General features: G+C 41.0%; 1 protein-coding gene across 1 annotated transcript in view; it reads left to right on the plus strand.

Moving 5' to 3' along the window:
• Positions 1-6,532: 6,532 nt before the first annotated feature.
• LOC146860506 (aminopeptidase Ey-like) overlaps positions 6,533-19,263 on the plus strand; it is a 174,413-nt gene continuing 161,682 nt past the window's right edge. The window contains exon 1 of the mRNA XM_085644418.1: positions 6,533-7,311. Coding sequence (XP_085500544.1) covers positions 6,623-7,311 — 689 coding nt within the window. The 5' untranslated portion in view covers positions 6,533-6,622. The remainder of the gene's footprint in view (positions 7,312-19,263) is intronic.

Here is a 19,263-nt window from a genome sequence, read left to right on the forward strand (position 1 = left end):
TAAGCATTTAAGGGGAACATCTCTGTCTTATCTTTGTTCAGAGTGTATCCTGAAACTTTTGAAAAAAGAGAAATCGTGTCCGAAATAGCAGGGATGGCCAGTGCAATATCATCAGAAAAAATGAGAACATCATCTGCATACGCAGCTGTTTTAATCTGATGAGACCCAAAAGAGAACCCCTTAATACCTGGATGTGAGTCAATCATTCTAAGAAGAGGATCAATAGATACCAAAAATAAAAGAGGAGACAAGGGACATCCCTGCCTAGTACCTTGGCGAAGGTTAAAAAAGGACGACGTAGCTCCATTCACTCTTATGTTCGCTCTAGGTTGGGAGTAAAGAGACATAACCATACGGATAAAGGAGTCACCAAGATTGTGTGCACATAGAACAGCTCGTAGAAAAGGCCAAGAGACCTTATCAAAGGCCTTTTCCGCATCAAGGGCCAAGGCCGCTGCCGGAAGCTTGGAGCGCTTGGCAGAACCGAGAATGTGACAAAAAGTGCGGATATTGTCACGTGCAAGACGACCCTTCACAAAACCTGTTTGGGAAGGATGAACCAATAGAGGAATAAAGGATTCTAGACGTTTAGCTAATATTTTAGCAAAAATCTTAGCTTCCATGTTAAGAAGAGAAATAGGACGAAAATTTTTGGGATCCGAATGATCTTTTCCTTCTTTGGGGATTACTACAATAGTAGCATCAGCAGCTGAGCCAGACACAGAGCCATCTTTAATAAAAGCATCAAAGACGGATTGAAGCTGCGGCACAATCTCAGGTATAAAGGTTTTATAAAACAAAATAGGATATCCATCAGGACCAGGAGCTTTACCAGAGCGAGTTGCTTTAATTGCAGAAATAATTTCGTCAGAGGTAATCGGGCCATTTAAAGAGATATTATCTGCCTCCGATATAGTTTTCACCGGAACTGTCTTTAAAAACTCTTGGCATTGTTCAAAAGAAGATTGAGTAGAAGGGGTATATAATTTATTATAAAAATCTCGAAAGACCTCAAGAATTTCAGTAGTCTGAAATTTTTCTTACCAAGATGATCATTAATAGCAGAGATTTGGGAAGATTTATAAGAAGAATCTTGGAACTTTAATGTAGCCGCAAGCATCTTGCCAGCCCGGTTTTTTAGCAGCAACTTCTTAGATTTCTGAGCCTGAAGACCTATATGAGCTCTCTTAGTGACTATAGTATTATATGTATATTTTAAATTCTTAATAGATTGAAGGCAAGATTTATCTTTAGATTGCCGAAAAAGAGATTCCTGAGTTTTAATTTCCGCTGCTAAGTTCGTAAGTTCCTTTCTGATGGCAGCGTTCCTCTTTGACATACATTTAATGACCTGACCACGGAAAGTGCATTTAAAAGAGTCCCAAAGAACAACAGGGGAATCAACTGAACCCACATTCTCACGGAAAAACAACTCAATATCATGGGAAAACTCTCGAACCTCGGAAACATCATGTAATATGTCTGTGTTTAGTCTCCAAGATCGAGGACTCGCCCTAGGGGTGAAGGACAAAAGTGTGAACGTCACCGCGGCATGGTCCGAAACCAAAATAGGGTGAATAAGCGGAGATGAGGAAGATTGAACAAGAGAGGAGTGAACCAAAAGAAAGTCAATACGTGAAAAGGACGAATGAGGGGACGAAAAAAAGGAGAAATCACTGCCAGTGGGATTATGAAGACGCCAGACATCCTGAAGATGGATAAGAGAGCACATATTGAGCATTTGTTTATGTGATTTAGGGGGACGAAAATTAAATGCAGAATTCCTATCTAGGATAGGATCCATTGGTAAATTAAAGTCACCACCTACAATAAGATTACCAGAATGAGGTGTGTCATTTAGCTTTTTGGTGATTACTTTCCAAAAAGAGGGATCATCCTTGTTAGGGGCATAAATGTTCATGACAAAGAGATCAGCATTACCATCAGACAACTTAGATAATAACCAACGTCCCTCTGTATCCTGTTCAGAGGAAACAATAGACAAACCAGAATGTTTAGAAACTAAAGTAATTACCCCATTTCTTTTGCCACAAGCATCTGAACAAGCAACATCAGAAACCCATTCTTTCTTCAAAAATGACGCCTCCCTAGCAGAGACCTTCGTCTCTTGAAAAAGGACTAGATCCGAAGAAAGAGATTTGCAGTAATCTAATATCTTTAACCTTTTTACTGGATGATTTAAACCTTTCCCATTAAGAGAAAGTATATTCAATCCAGACATAAAACCAATAATAGGGAAAAATGATATTCTATATTTGATAGAGGATGTACAACAACCAAAAAAACTTGAAAACAAACACTAGCCACCAACACAAAACAGGAAGAATCCAAGGAGGAAATCCGAAGAGAGAAGAGGAAAGAAGAGGAAAGAGAAAGCAGGAAAGTAGGCAGAAGAAGAAAGAGAAGAATCAACAAGGAAGGTCTGAAAAAGACCAAATTCATACCAGGGGGGACATGGGAAGATGAGCAAGGGGACCATCGCGAGGGATAAAACAATCAGCATAACCAGCCCCAAAATAGTACATAACTGATTATACTTAACTTAGAAGGAAAAATATCTGATACATGAACTAGAACTAGAATTCATTAGAGTATTCTAAAAACTATTCATCATGTAAGTCTAGATCGGAACATGTATATACCAAAGTAATAAATATGTAACCAATACATTGTAACATAAAAGAATGGAGAAAGCAGAAGAGGGAAAAATGTCCAATGTTACAAATGCGGAAATGGTGAAAAACAAGCTAATAACTATCTCAAATATGAGAAAGCATCAAAACCGATACATAACTTATGAAGAGCAGGAAAGAATAAAGAAAAAGAAACGATTTCCACAGAAGATTATAAGGTGTAGTATGAAGAGAGAAGATGAAGCATAAGAAAGTAAAGGATGAAATAACTGACCAATATAACAGTCAATGAAGCTCTATGAAAGATAAATAAGAAAGCAAGTACATAGTAAAAAATGTAACATCTAAAGAAAGTTATCTAGTAAACTGTCCGCAAATACATAAACACTTGTTATACTTAATTTAATTTAAAGAGGCAAGAGTATCTTAAATATATAACTATATAAGTAAAATAGCAGTGGAATAAAATAGAAAAACTAACTATACAGACAATAAAGTTATCTCTATATATAGCAATTAATAAGTGTCTACGAAGCAATTTATGCAGCTAAACCATAAAACAATACAGATAATAATCAATAACGTACTCCATAGCGACGAAAACACCAAAACAAAAGAAAAAATACAACACCGCAAGAGTCAGAAATTGAAACCAGGAAGAAAGGAAGAACAAGAATGAACCGGAACCTGACACATATAAAAAAACAAGCAAAAAGGAAAAAGAATAGTATGCATGAAAAAAGCGAACAGGAGTGAGACCAACCTATCAAGAAACAATATCACGAAACAATAGAAAGTACATAAAGAAGAAATATCGAAGATATCGGTCCATTTCACCATAAAGATATGAGGTAGACCTGACAAAGAAACGGAGAAAAAACACAGGCCACACTGAGCTTACACCGTCACGCACGAGAAGAACAGCAACATCACACCAACAACAGCGGACAATAAGACCACCATGCAGATCTAAAAAAGACAAACTTAATAGATCTGGATAAGAGAAAACTCATTGCAGTTATATGTAACCACGTCAGGTGCCAGAGGAACCAGGGTCCCGCGAGGCCTCCACTTGAAGTTCCATCTGCAGCTCCATCTGATTATCCAAAAATGAGGCTAAATCAGCAGGTTCATCAAAAATTCTGGAACGACCTTTGAAGGTAATGCGGAATTTTGAAGGGCCAGAAAAAGAAAAGGGAATATTCATCTCAGAGAGACGCTTCCGGAGATTAAGAAAGCCCTTCCTCCTTATTACTGTGTCCCTAGCGAAGTCCTGAGAAATTGAAATGCGATGGCCATTCCATGAGACAGTTTTAACCTTCCGCATATGAGCAAGAATTTGTTCCGTATGTTGATGGCGCAGGGGCTTAAAAATTATCGCTCTTGGTTGCGTGGCAGATTTAGAGCGAAAGGTGGGAACACGGTGTGCCCGTTCCAGCTCAAAGTCTTTTTGAAAAGAAATTTGTAGCGTAGAAGGAAGCCACTGACATAAGAACTCAATCATAGCAGGGGCATCCTTCTCAACACCCTCCGGAAGACCAAAAATGCGCAGATTGGATCTGCGGTTACGATCTTCTTGTTCAGTGAGATCTCTCCGCAATGCCGCCATTGAGCGTTCTAACTGGCAAAGAGTCCTAGATTGCTTCTGCATAGTATCCTCTGCACCACTAATGCGAGATTCTGTGGCTGATACACGAAGGGAGAGAGCCTTGAAATCATTCCTAATGGCTGCCACCTCCACTTGCAGCAAATCTGTGTTAGTCTTGGTAGACTGCGCAATGTCGTGAACCTCATTAAGGCGCGTCAGAATAGTCTCAAGCGTGGAAGTGGTGTCTTTGTGAGGATTGTCCGGAGTAGGAGATATTTGCTTGGACCTCTTAAGAGAAGCTTTAGAGTCCTTTGCGTCTTTAGCAGTTGGTGACAAGCCCATATTTGCAGCCATAGAGCACACAGCCACCGTAGGCGCAAAATACAGCACCTCAGAGAAATGAAGGGAAGGAAAAAGCCAAAGGATACTAGTATATAATATATAAAAAAGAAATGAGCAAAAAGTGGAAAGCGCACTTTCAGCAGCCAACACAGGAAAGAACTAATGGCGGGCTTACATGGCAAATGAGAGGAGTCTCATGACAAAAATATAATGTTCTCCAGGTATCAAAAGAAACGCCTTCCGAACACAAAAAGACCAAGAAGCAGGGTGTCATAGAGCAGAAAAACACCAAATAAAGGCATCTGAGGCACTCTGAGGAGAAGTATAGTTAAAGAAAGTCCAAATATTCTCACCACAGGTAGTAATGCAGCGTGGGTAATGAACGAAGTCCAATATAAACATCCAGAACTATAAAGACAATCACCAGCACCTGCTTTCCATCATTCCTGGCAAGTTCGGAGAAAAAGCGCCACCGTGTTGTGGAGAAAAAGCATCTCCGTCAGATAAGAAAAAACAAAATGGCGGCCGCTCGTAAAAGCACCGAGCACAACCACAAAACGGCAGAAAAACAGTTATGGCAGCTCCAGAGATCGAAAATCCCGCTCAGGCAACACACGGCAACATCAGGGATAAAAGGCCACCTTTCAGCATGTATGGGGCAATGTGAGGTAATAAATAAGCCTCCGACGGCCCTCGCTCGGCACGGAGCTCAAGCGCGACCCGCCATCTCGTAGCGGCACGCAAGCCACGCCCCCCAGCCTCACTAAATCCTAAAGCTGTGACATCATCTGAGGGTCAGATGCTGAGATTTTTGAACAACCTTCACTTACACTTTTGAATCCTGGTTGGTCCATGCAGTTGTTCAGCCATCCTAATAGATTACCCCGCTAACCAACATTGAGGTGGAAAGATTAAAATCTCACCAGTTATGAAGCTGCAGTATGGTTGTGGCAAGCAATCTACAAAATCCGGAACTACACCATGAAATTGCAACAAGAATGATTACCTAGAAATCACTCTGCAGCATGGACTTCCTAAATAGTCTTCCAAAAAACAACAAGAGGACAGGGTCGAATTGGGATCAGAAAATGTCCCAGACACTCCAAAAAAAGTTGCCCATATTTGCGGATAGCGTATTTTTTATCAAAACACTGCTTCAGTGTTTTAAGTGTTATAAAAAGAAGGAGAGGGGTCTCTATAAAAGAGGTATGCTTTCTAAACTTCACCAAGATAAAAAAAATGCAAATGTTGTCAGGACTCTTTGTTTACGGATTAGTTCACAATGGTGAACCACACCTGAATGTAAGCAAAGCCACTTCTGCTCAAACGCCCCCCCCCCATCAATCCCCCCACTCCTCCTCAATCTGCATACACTAGTGGGCCGGTGTTCCGGGGAGACCAAATCGACGGGAGAGATCATCTAGTTAGAACACCTGCCCAGCGAGAAACCGGTAATGAGACCTACGTCCAGTTGGTAAAAGGGGAGTAATGTAGGCCCATCTTCCTCTGGAAAGGCCGCTCAAGCTCCACGGGGCCGCTGGCGGCATCTGAACAGCACAGACAACCCAAATCGGCCGCCCCGGTGGCAAAAAAAGGCGGCCCGCAGCTGGAGCTCGGACACGGGCCCATTGCCTAAGTGCCCCGTTACCAACCCGACCCTGCCACAGGACATTTTTCAAGATGGTAACATGAGAACATGGGCATCTAGGGTGCCACTGGGGGCCCCACTAAATAAAATCCATGCACACTGACAAAAGTCTTGGTTTGTGATTTAAATGTTAATCATTTACTGGTATTAATAAATGTGGCCGTAATGACGTAGCAGCTTTTAGGGAACTGCTGTGAGCTTCTTGGACCCAAGATAAGAAGAGATAGCAGTAACATCTTCCGCCCATGCTATCTAGTTAATCATAAACCATTGATATAAGTGGCAAGTTGACCCCCTTCTGCCTTTGTCAGGCCTATAAAAGGATAGCGCTGCAGGCATCCTTGCATTTTCCCCTTTCTGCACACATTGCCATCGCCGACAACAGCGAGAATGGGGAAGGGCTTCTACGTGAGTAAGCTGCTGGCTGGGGTGGCCATCGCCTTCACCCTGGCTGCCGTGGCCACCATCATAGCCCTGGCGGTACTCTACGCTGAGGAGAAGTCCAAAAATGTCACATCCGACCCTCCTGCGCCAAGCCCTACCACGGCGCCCTCCCCTGGAACAACGCCTGCAGGCCACACAGCCACTGGAACAGGCCCCTCCACTACTTCGGAAGCAAGAACAACGCCTACAGGCCACACGGCCACTGCCACAACCGGTTCGCAACAGAACCCCCCCTGGAAACAGTACAGACTGCCCAAAACGCTGGCCCCACAGCATTATGAGGTGACGCTGCAGCCCTACCTCGAGAAGAAGGATCAGGACCTTTATATTTTTAAAGGCAAAAGCACGGTGCTGTTCTCGTGCGTAACTGAGACGAACCATATCCTCATACATAGCAAGAAACTGAACTACACGAACGACGTCTCCGCGTTTTCCCTGAAGACAGCTGATGGTTCTGCCCCGCCAGCCATAACACGAACGTGGCTCGAGGTTCTGACTGAGTACCTGGTGGTGGAGCTAGACGGAAATCTAGCGGCTGGCAAACAGTATTTATTTCACACCGAGTTCACGGGAGAGCTGGCTGATGACCTGGCCGGCTTCTACAGGAGCGAATATATGGAAGGCAACGAAACCAGGTAGGAACGGCACCAGGCTTCCCTTTGTAAACCACCAGAGCAAGGAAGCGCGTGCGAAAGTGAGAGGGAAGGGAAGGGGAAAGCGAGAAAAGATAGAGTCCGGGGAGAAGAAACGGAGGCAGAGAAGTTGAAATCGGGTCAGATAGAGAGAACAGTGCACCGTGGAATTGGGTGAAAGTAGGGAACCAATGAGCGAATAGAAAAAGTCTGCGAGGGGGACACATATAAATATAAAAACATTTGCATTTACTAACTCCTGCAGTAACTAAGTACTGTGTTCAGGGCGTTTTGAGTGGGATAAAAAAAACTGTGGGGGTCTCTCATGGGGCGTGGCCAATGTCATTAAGGGCGTGGCTTAAAGCATGTAAGCTAAAAATCTGTGCCTAGCATAGTTATCCGCCCGACTTGTATTTTGCTGTTTCTGTCATTTCATCCAGATATATGATACAACAAGTAACATCATACCTACAAGTCAGGACTATTGGCTTTGTCAATGGTTGTTGCATAAGATAATTAAGCAGCAACTATGGCTTGTATATAATATTGAAAGAGCTTCCACTTACAGCCCTGGTGACACCACGACAATGTTGAGTTTCAAAAAGAGAAGTGACATCCAGAGAGAAAATGACTCTTTAAAGGATTTCCCTTCTCCTACAACGCTCACTTGGCATGAGGTCAAGTCGCAACTTCTTCCCTAGTGAGAAGTAAGCAGTGTGAGCACGCGCACATCGATGTGCCTGCTGTCACTGCAGTCCCACAAAAACAGACCACCTTTGCCAGGGCACAAAACAGAGCCCGATAGAGACCCGCTCCTTTAAAAAAAACTGCTGGTGCCGAGCACCGACGAGACCCGGCCCACTCAAAGCCCTGACTGTGTTCATATACACGGTTACTCTATATTGTATGTGGTGTCTGACATGCAGTATATGAAAGCACCCCAAAATACTCCAGTGAACCTGGTGAAACAACTCATGAGAGCCTGAACGTTATTTCAATCACACTCCAAAAGCATTTTAAAGTGGCGCGCGTGGCTGAATGGACTACTATTACAGAGTCGAGTCACAAAGCTCTGCTTGGAAATGTTGGAAGTTTTCTCATATGCCTACTCATCAATTTGAAGCAGATATCTGACTACCTTTTGGGAATTCACAAGAAATCCCAGCAGTAGTACCAGTGAAAACTGTACTCAAATGTCTCTGTTCGTGCTCTTCCTCAATTTCAAAATGTACCTAGGTGCAATTTTCATTGGATGAAAAATCATTATGAATAAATGACTCAAAAATATGCATTGGCACACTTAAGTTACTTTTGCTTCTAAAGAGAAACTATTTTCTCTCTGTGGGGAAACCACCTTTCCTATAGTCCAGGAATTATGGAACACTCCCATCCGTTTTCTACAGTGGAGAGCTGTATTCCTGTGTTTTTCCAGGAGTTGTTTCATATAGGTTTAAAAGATGTTTTTGAATACCAAACAAATGTATGCATTACTGACAGCCCTCTGCATTTGTGGGGCACAACAGTGAAATGCCGCCTTTCACAGAGCTAACCATAAACCTGTCATAGTAGTAACATAATCCTTTTGCATGAGGACATTTATACCATTAAAGACGTTTTTGTGCACAGAAGCTACATTTAGACGCACAAAGCAACTGAGCAAATTGATACCACTAAGCTTGAGTTGATTCAATAAAACGTACAGGATGAGTCACTGCCTAAAATGGATATGAGAGTATCAATAAACCTATGAGTTTGGGTCTTAATCAGTGTTACAGAAAGGTCCCGCTAAAATGCCCGAATATTCATCCCTACCCGTAGTGCATCAAGTGACGTTTAATTGGTAAAATACAGCCAGTCCTAATTCTATGAATCCAGATTGTGAATTTGCACTTTAAAATTATGGTTTTCGCACCAAATTGATTAGAAGAGAAGAGAATCCTTCTCTCTGGAATGTACTTTGCCGTGACTATACCATAAACACATATTCAGAACATGTCAGTAATTGCCAGAAAAAAGGACCATCAGAAACAGTCTATGTATGTAGAAGGAATAATACCCAATGCTAAACTCGCACCAATGCACTCTCACTACCCCGAAATAAGAACTTGGATCATTATAATTTTGTCGATTTGAAAAAAAAGAACATTAACAATTACATATAAAGTACATATCTGATTATGCATGTCCTATGACTGTCCACTGCCTGCCCATAGAAATTGTGCAGTTGATGCCCCTAAAGTTACCTCACTAAAACCTAAGTGTAGTGTCCCCATTGTTAGCTTATTATTGTATTGAATATTTGTTCACATATCAGTTAGGTCTCTCTCTCACCCATTGCTGTACCTCTCCCTCCTGTAGTTGAATAATAGTAAAATACTATAGCAACACCTAAACTTTATTTCTGACAAATGTGTCTGTGGTCAACATCTCAAAAGAAAGGAGGAAATGTCCTGCTTGTAGGTAATTCAAGTATGGAGGGAGTTTGTAAGACAAGGATTAATAGGCAAAGGTTCAACTACTTCTTCGTGTCTATCATTCCATACTGTAGCATCTGACTTTGCTGGACAGTTGGTAAAGTAGGTTGGAGAAAGGTTTTCTAGACATTGCACTTTCTGATGCTTTGGCATGGCAAACTGGACCAGGAGATCACTGTCATCAGCAGTGGTGTCAAATGTGGCAGCCTTAACCCCTTGCGTGCTCATGACGGAACCACTCCGTCATGAGCCACGGGCGCCGTGTGCTCATGACGTAGTGGTTCCGTCATACTGCGGCCGTTGCGGCCGCTCCGCCCACGCGGCGCTGATTCCCCGCCTGTGCGGGCGAATAATGCGAGTGGGCGGAGTCGTGACGGAACCACTCCGTCATGAGCACAGCGCGCCCGTGGCTCATGACGGAGTGGTGCCGTCACGAGCATGGCGGCGCCGCACTGACCCCGAACCCCCCAGCGCCGCGGCGGAATTCGTGCCGCGGCGAAGGGGTTAACACTTACCATAATGCTGAATAGACCTGACTGAGAGTGACCTTAATCTATCGAAGTGCACAATACAGTGCAATATTATAATGTGTTCATGCAAACTATTGAAGATATTGCAAGGATGTGCATGCCTTATCATGTCCCCTTTTACAACTCGTCAAGCTGCAGCCTGGACTTTCACCTAGGTGACCTGAGGTACTGATGCACACCAATAATTTAGGATGGAGGGTCCTAGAGCTGCCGCTGGTGATTATTTTCCTGCAGAGTATTAGGTGTGTGTTTTAAAGTTAAAATCTGACAACATACATTTTTGAGCAATCGTGGTATAAGCAATATGTCCGTACCTAAGTCACTGATGATTTTAAAGGTGCGCTGCAGTGCCCACCGTCCTGATACTGCTCTTTTTAGCAGTGCACCTCCTGTGCAGAGCTGCATATGTCACAATATTCCATGTGGCAAATAACTTTAGGTGTGATTTCACCTTACAATTGTTTTTTTATTATAATACTGCTTACATTTCCATTCTTTCTCCTTATTACACGATACTATCTTGGACTGATACCAAAAGTCATATATAATATATTTTACACTTCCTTCTTCTCGAGAGAATAAGAAGGGCTCAAAGATGTGACAAAAGTCCTGGATTGCGTACTCATGGGGCTTTACTGCTTTAGACTAATGATCCACTTCCGTGGAATTTGTACTTGTGAACTTGCACATAGTTCAAATGGAACTACATTTCTATAGGCTTCTGTACCACAGAAGTACAATTCTTTTTTTTGCTTTTGCAATAGTGGCATTTCCTCTCTCCCAGCAGAGGCATTGTGAATACACATTTGGTTTCTCTGTACGAGTTCCTTTTCAGGCCCATTTAGCACTTTCAATACCAGGCCACTTGACCACCTGTTGCCCATCAGTTAAACATACAGCTTGGAATCAGCTAAAGAAGTCAATTCAGTCTAAAAGTTTCGTACCCTTTCTAAAGCAAATGTTTAGATCGGTCAACTTTAGGGTGATCCTCCCCTGCACTTTTTGACTTCCTCCTCCATCTTTCCGCTTTTGTTTTGCTGGGTTTAGGACTCTGTGCACCTCACCACTGCTAATCAGTGCTAAAGTGCATGTGCTCACTCTTTAAAACATGGGTAACATTGGGTTTTCCCCAAATGGCACATTTAATTTACTTATCAGTCCCTAATAAGGTGGTACAACGTGTAGCCAAGACTTGTAAATTAAATGCTATAAATGGGCCTGCAGCACTTATTATGCCACAAGATTAAGTAACCCCTTTGTTGTATGGTTCCTAGTAATTCAGTAAGACTGTACGTTTGGGCAACATAAGCATCAAAACAATGGGGGACTGAGTCCACTCAAGCTATCAGACTAGGTTGACCTAGTTTCAGGCTAGCTCACAGTGTACCACCTGGACCTCAAAACCTAACAAGGTACTGGGTGGTGTCTGCAACCTCAAAACATGACAACCTTTATTCCCCAAAGGAAATCATGGGAACAAATCTACCCTTTTGTTGGTAACTCAGGCACGGGAGGCACAAGGAATACACACATTGGCATTTCAACCATTTATTAAAGCAATTGGATTCTTGTGTAAAATATGTGTGCTTCAATTAAAAAACCTGCCACTGCAGCCTGTGTGTGCAGGTTGTAACTGCCATGTCGACTGAGCTATATAATCCCTTTGTCAGGCTCAAGCCTTTTCCTTTTTATACACATAGGTCACAGCAAGGATAGGCCCTGGGCAGCCCAGAGGGCAGGTTGCAATGTATTTAAAAAGTAGGACACATATTTATAAGTTTTAAATGTCCTGGTAGTGAAACACTCTTAAATTCGTTTATCACTACTGCAATGCTTACCTCTTCCACAGGATGTCATTGGAGTTACTGTGGTATCTTGCCTTCTTCTCTACTCTGTCCTTTCTTTGTGTCCTGTACTTTGCTGCTCAGCCAGTCTCTGTGATGTCATGGAATGTTCTCTCGGTGTATGTTTAAGTGTATCTGTCAGTTTATGCATGAGGCTGAGCAGCAGGGTTGCTGCTCCCGGTGGGGCTTACTATGCTGTATCTTATTACTTGAACTATTATGCTGATTATCCTGCACCAACTCCTGTAACATCTACTCAAGAATAAACCTGGAACTTGGATACAGCTACTACTGAGTCATCCTATTTTATGGAATTTCCCAGTTACCCTATTATATTAAATGTAATTTCCTAATGGGAACAGATACCCAGTTCATGTATTGTGTCTCTGGAATTGTAATTTAAAATCCTAACTTATGGTGGTCTGATTTTAAATTCAATATTTAAAATGCCACCTTCAGAAATTTGGCATTTTCTTGCCTTAGACATTTGGTGCCTGTAGCCCATTCTTGTAACAAGGTGTGGTATACTTTTGTGGTGTGTTTTCACAGTGTTACATTTTAAATTATTGCACAAACACTTTATACATTGCCTCTAAGTTAAGCCTGACTGTTCGCTACCAGGCTTCCAGGGGGTTCAGCACAGTTTAACTTAGGGTTTGCTTGTGCCTTACAAGGATTGTGGTTGCTGCATGACCAGGGCTCCCACCCCAGTCAACCAACAACCCACATTCATACAGGATCACTGACATAATATCGATGACCAAAATACCCCCATGCACAAATATTGACGCAAAAATATCGTATTGCTAAAAAATCGACATCCTATCTATATAATGTAAATGACTAAAATATGGAATAAATAATATAGATGTAAAAAATATAGATGTACACAATATCGTTTTTTAAAAATAAAAAATAAAATAAAATTAATTAAATAATAAAATTTATTTTAAAAACATTATGTAGATGTAATGTACATTTTAACAAATATAATAAATACATTTAATAAACAATGTTTAAACATACATATACAAAATTGATATATAAATGTATATTTACTTTAAAATAATTAATAAACTAATAATTGTAATTTATTTAAATTTTTTTATAAATATATAAAAATGTACATATATATATATATATATATATATACACCTATAACATAAAAGCTAATAAAAAAACATGATATTATAAATTAAAACATCAAAATCTTTAATAATTTTTAAACAAATTTTGCACTCCATTGATTGCAACAGTAGGGAAAGTGTTGGATAGCGGAGGGGAAAATATTACTATTCCCACGGCAGTGAGTGCAACAGTAGGGAATGTGTTGTATAGCAGAGGGGAAAAAATTACTATTCCCACTCCAGTGAGTGCAACAGTAGGGGAAATGTTGGATAGCGCATGGGAAAAATGTACTATTTTCACTCCAGGGAGTGCAACAGTAGAAAAAGTGTTGGATAACGGAGGGGTAAAAATTGCTTTTCTCACTCCAGTAAGTGCAATAGTAGGGAAAGTGTTGGATAGCGTTGGGGTAAAAATTACTATTCCCATTCCAATTACTGCAAAATTAGGGAAAGTGTTGGATAGCGAAGGGGTACAAATTACTATTCCCACTCCAGTGAGTGCAACAGTAGGGAAAGTGTTGGATAGCAGAGAGGTAAAAATTACTATTCGCACTCCAGTGAATGCAACAGTAGGGAAAATGTTGCATAGCGGAGGGGAAAAATTCACTATTGCCACTCCAGTGAGGGCAACAGTAGGGAAAGTGCTGGATAGCGGTGGGGTACAAATTACTATTCCCACTCCAGTGAGTGCAACAGTAGGGACAGTGTTGGATAGTGGAGGGGTACAAATTACTATTCCCACTCCAGTGAGTGCAATAGTAGGGAAAGTGTGGGATAGCGGAGGGGTAAAAATTACTATTCCCACTCCAGTGAGTGCAACAGTAGGAAAAGTGTTGGATAGCGGAGGGGTACAAATTACTATTCCCACTCCAGTGAGTGCAACAGTAGGGACAGTGTTGGATAGTGGAGGGGTAAAAATTACTATTCCCACTCCAGTGAGTGCAACAGTAGGGAAAGTGTGGGATTAGCGGAGGGGGAAAAATTACTATTCCCACTCCAGTGAGTGCAACAGTAGGGAAAGTGTTGGCTAGCGAAGAGGTACAGGTTACTATTCCAACTCCAGTGAGTGCAACAGTAGGGAAAGTGTTGGATAGCAGAGGGCTAAAAATTAATATTCCCACTGAAGTTAATACAAAATTAATAACAAAATAACAACAACAATACAAAAAATGTTAAAAACAAAAAAAATACATAGAAATAATAAAATTTACAAAAGGTAGAAACATATTATAATGTTAAGAAAATCTAAAACATTACCTACAAACATTATTTTATACAAATGTAAAAAGTATTTTCAAACACATAACTATATTTAATAGAAATTAATATTTTTTATTTCCTACCCTATAACACCACACAATTCACAACACACATCTAAACTTCTAAAAAACTGTACCACTATAATTAAAATAATTTATTAACAAATAAACTAATATTATTAATCAAAAACCAAATTAAAACAGTTAAAAAATAATTTACTCACCAAACATTACCCCTATGAAACCAAAATCCACACACAAAATAAAAGTATACATTTACCATAGATATTTATCAATCAATAAATGAATAATAATGAACAGCTAATTATTAATTAAAAAAAACTAAAATTCTTCTTTCCACCCTCTACCCCATTAAATACCACAACACACACCTAAAAATCAATCAATACATTATCAATTAGCAACAACTTCTTAATTAATTGAAAATAATTTACTTCACACCCTTTACCACTATAAACCCCACAACTCAATCTCAAATTAATTACCCAATTGCCATATTTATTTTTTAATTCATTAATTACCATTATTTAACAATTAATTATTTATTAATTTTAAATAAATTACTTCACACCCTATTCCCCTATAAACGAGACCACCTATTCCTAAAAAATGACACAATCAACATAATTAATTACCAATTAATGAATTAATAAATATTAATTAACAAACAATTGATAAATAATTAGTAATACATTAATTCCCACAATTACCACTATAAATTATACATTAAATAAATATTAATATATAAAAATTATAATTAAAATATTAAAATTAAATTACTTCCCACCCTACTGCCCTATAATCCCACAACCCGCTCCTATAAAAGTGATGCAATAAACATAATTAATTATTAATAATTAACAACCATTTAATAATTAATTATGAATACATTAATTCCGCACAATACTATAAAATCTAAATAAAAAAATACTAATAAATACAAAATATTAAACAATTTTTTATAATTAAATTTCTTCCCACCCTATTCCCCTATAAACTCCAACCAGCTCCTAAACAAATCCCAGAATTAACTTAATTACCAATTAATTAATTAATCAAAATTAACAACCAATTAATAATTAATTAATAATACATTAATTCCCACAATTGACACTATAAAATCTAAATTAAATAAATAATAAGTAACAAAATCTAATTAATTTATTATTATTAAATTACTTTCCAACCTATTCCCTTATAAACCCACAACCCGCTACAGAACTAAACGCAACATTTGATTAACATAAAATTAATCACTACTAAAAATGTAACATATATTAAAAAACACAAGCAATACTGTTACTAAAAAATAGATCACATACTTTCAAAATACATACTAAAATTGTGCGTCCCTGCGGCTCGAGGCTCGGGTCAGGAGTCAGAGCATGCAGCAGTGCCCCGTGGTGTGGCGCGGAATTGAGAGTGGCAGGTAAACCACAAGTAGGAGAGGTGCCGGCCCAGGAGAGGCTGACAGGTGCAGCCAGGGCATGGGCACGAACCACAGTTGATGCCCGGCTGCCTGTCTCTCAGCTCCTGGCCCTGCCCCTGTTTACCGGTTGGCTCCCGGTTCCTGACTTCTGGCCCCCTGCCCTCGGTGAGGCCCACAGCTCACGGCAATGAGTGTACAGAGGGGAGAAGAAGAAGGAGAGAAGGAGGAAGGAAGAAGGAGAAGGACCAGGACTACCGGTAAGGCCCCTCTGGGGGAGCAGAGGAGGAGAGCAGCCCCCCCTCTTGATAGTCATCTTCAGGCAGTGCAGGGACAGTGTAGCCAATGCCTGACATTTAGCCCAATTACAGACCATAGAGTTAAACTATGTTAGCACATAGGCCAACCAAGCACTAGAATATGAGACATCGCACAAACTGGACCAGGTAAAAGAACGAATCGAACAGCCAAGGTGTAGGAATGCCACCCTTCTACATCCAGGACTCAATTTGTGAGCCAGGAAAAGGGCAACAAAACCCACTAGAGCCAGTCAAGGCTAGGCTCCTTTTAGAACAGAGGGTGGATAGGGGGCTCCAGCAAGGTAGCCGCAGTATTAGATCCTGTTGCGCGGGCATTGACCCGGGTGAGCCCTAGATCGCGGAGGCGGCCCAGATAGGTCTGGGTGTGGCCCGTGGCCTGGATAAGCTCCCTGCCTCTGCAGCAGACACCAACCCCTGCACCCTCCCAGCAAGACCAAAGCCCTCGACACAATATAGGAACTAGGACGGCAATATTACAAATGACACCAATTCTACCTCGGAAAGACAAAGTACAAAAAAAAAACTGAGCAAAAATTCTAGTTGGAAAACAAAGTAAGGGCTTTTACTCCACCTGTAAACTGAACTCAGATTACCGGTAAAGCTACAAGATAAGAAACGCTACAAGAACTATAAAAAAGCAGTAATACAACAGAGGCAGACAATGACAAAAAAGAAATCAGAGGACAAAGGAAAAGTTATGAGCACCGTCTACCCCTTGCAAGGATTAACGAAACCCTCTTGTGCTTGTGGCTAGTTAATACCCACAGCTCCTCTAGTCCCCCATGCTGCAACAATCACCAGGAATTTTGCCCCTACTGCACGGAGAATTGCAACGAAGGGCCAGAAACAAGATAACTCAGCCCTGCCCCGAAAGAACTCAGACAAGCAAGAGGCAGTCCAGGGCTACATCAGGAAGCCGCCTATGCACAGGAAGAACCAGAGTTTATTGAAATATCATCGGATCTGTCCTCCCTACAAGCCAATTCTAACTCCAAAAATAATGAATCACATCAAGGCACTGGTAGTGGTCTCCAGGAGCCATTCCTGGTACAAACACGTTCACTATCAAAGCTTTACGACACCCACTTTTTCCCTTCCACCCTGGGTTCGAAAGCCAACCGCATGGAGGGGGTTTTGGGCTGTTCACCGCTACTGTATATAACAAAGTACACACCCGCACCCAGGTATACCCAACAAAACTCCCTCTTATCTTCAATAAATGCAACTTTGGCAGGTGCCATTAACGCCCTCACATGGCAGTCACAAAAACTGGAGCTCCAAATGGACACGATGCAGGAAATAGCAACAGTTATTACGTGGATCGCAACTAAAATGGATATATTGGAGGGAAAACGAGATTCATTAAATCGCCATCAATCAAAGACATGCTGTTGCCTCCCTATAGTGGAGAAACTCAGCTCTCTGCCAGAAGTCCTCACAACCTTGATAACCAAGTTGAAACAAAGGTAATGGCTGATGGCAGACCAGAAGAGCAATTACATAGAGGACAGGGTTCTGGTACCAGCCCCGCTAGAAGGTTACTTCAACTTTACTAGCCCCCATAATAAAAGTGCCAATATACCAGAAAGGGACTCTCCACCCACCCTGTCTCAACTAGCCACATTAGGGAGCAGCAATTGGATCAAAAAGGATCAATCAGAAACTGACAAAACGACAAAATGCCGGTAAGGCCTTTAGGACGACACCAGAAGAGACAACTGGAATCAGAAACCCTCTATCTAGGAGAGAAAAAAAAACGTCTGAAGAAGAAAAAAGAAATAACAAGCAGCGCAGATGTACACAGGAATTTCAAACAGGGCTAGAGGCCTCAGCTAAGGTCGCCACTTCCACCAAGGCGATATCAGAACCAGCCCTGCAATTAAAGACATCAATGCCACAGAAGCTAGATATCCCTCATCAACTAAAGACATAGAAGAAGCTCTTCCCACTTTTCTTGACATCAAGGCCCATCATCATCCTGTATAATAAACTATCATGGAGCAATTAGTTCCACAGATACAGCCAACACTGTCTGAATGGTGCAGTATGGAGGAGGAGGGGCAGTCTCAAGCTACACATGTTTTTACCCCTCCCTGACCTAACTTAGAAGGAACAGTGATCAGATGGAGCAAACAAGTAGGCAATCACAAGTTCAAATGGGGTCATCAGCAACAAGGAACTTCAGGGGTCATATGTCATTCAACACAACACCAGCTCCATTGAATACAAACTGTCCAAAAAAGGCCAGCTGTCCACTGATGCATGTCAGCCCAAAAATAAACAATGTACAAGAACCAAAAAGGTACACACCCAGTATAAGGACAGGAGAACATACTATAAGGAAACCAGAAAACAATATTACGACATTTACTCCAGAAAAAAATATACATATCTCAAGGTAATAAGGACATTCTAAATAGGACAAAGATATTACACATTCTTCATCATATACCACAGTTAACCCATGTTAACACAGAAGGCCTACTGCATGTACAATTTAAGGCTTCAAGTAACAAGGCCACTAGAGAATCAACGTTAGTCACATTGAAAACCAGCACAATAGTGGAAACAGTTATAACAGCTAAGGACCAACTAGCTAATTGGGAGATATATGTCCAGGAACCTGAAGCAGACAGATACCCGTACATGTTAGTAAAACATCCCGAAGTAAAAGCAACACAAACACAAAGAAAATCTATATTAAAGGGTTCGCTGCCAACAACGGCTGCAAAGCCACATTCCAACCTAAAGATTTGCCTGGCTGCGACTGAAACCCTTTGTGGGTTGGAAATATCACCACGAATCAAAGGTTTTCTACTGAGAAGATATAGCCTTGAAAAAGTCGCGGGATAACCTCCTGTATGCGACGAAACACGTGTTTGCTGTTGGAGGCTGGTTGAATATTTACGCTATTAAACAACTGAGAAGAGAGAAAAAAGAATCTTTTTTATTTT

The sequence above is a fragment of the Triturus cristatus genome, chromosome 3_1 (genome assembly GCF_964204655.1).
Source record: "Triturus cristatus chromosome 3_1, aTriCri1.1, whole genome shotgun sequence".
NCBI lineage: Eukaryota > Metazoa > Chordata > Amphibia > Caudata > Salamandridae > Triturus > Triturus cristatus.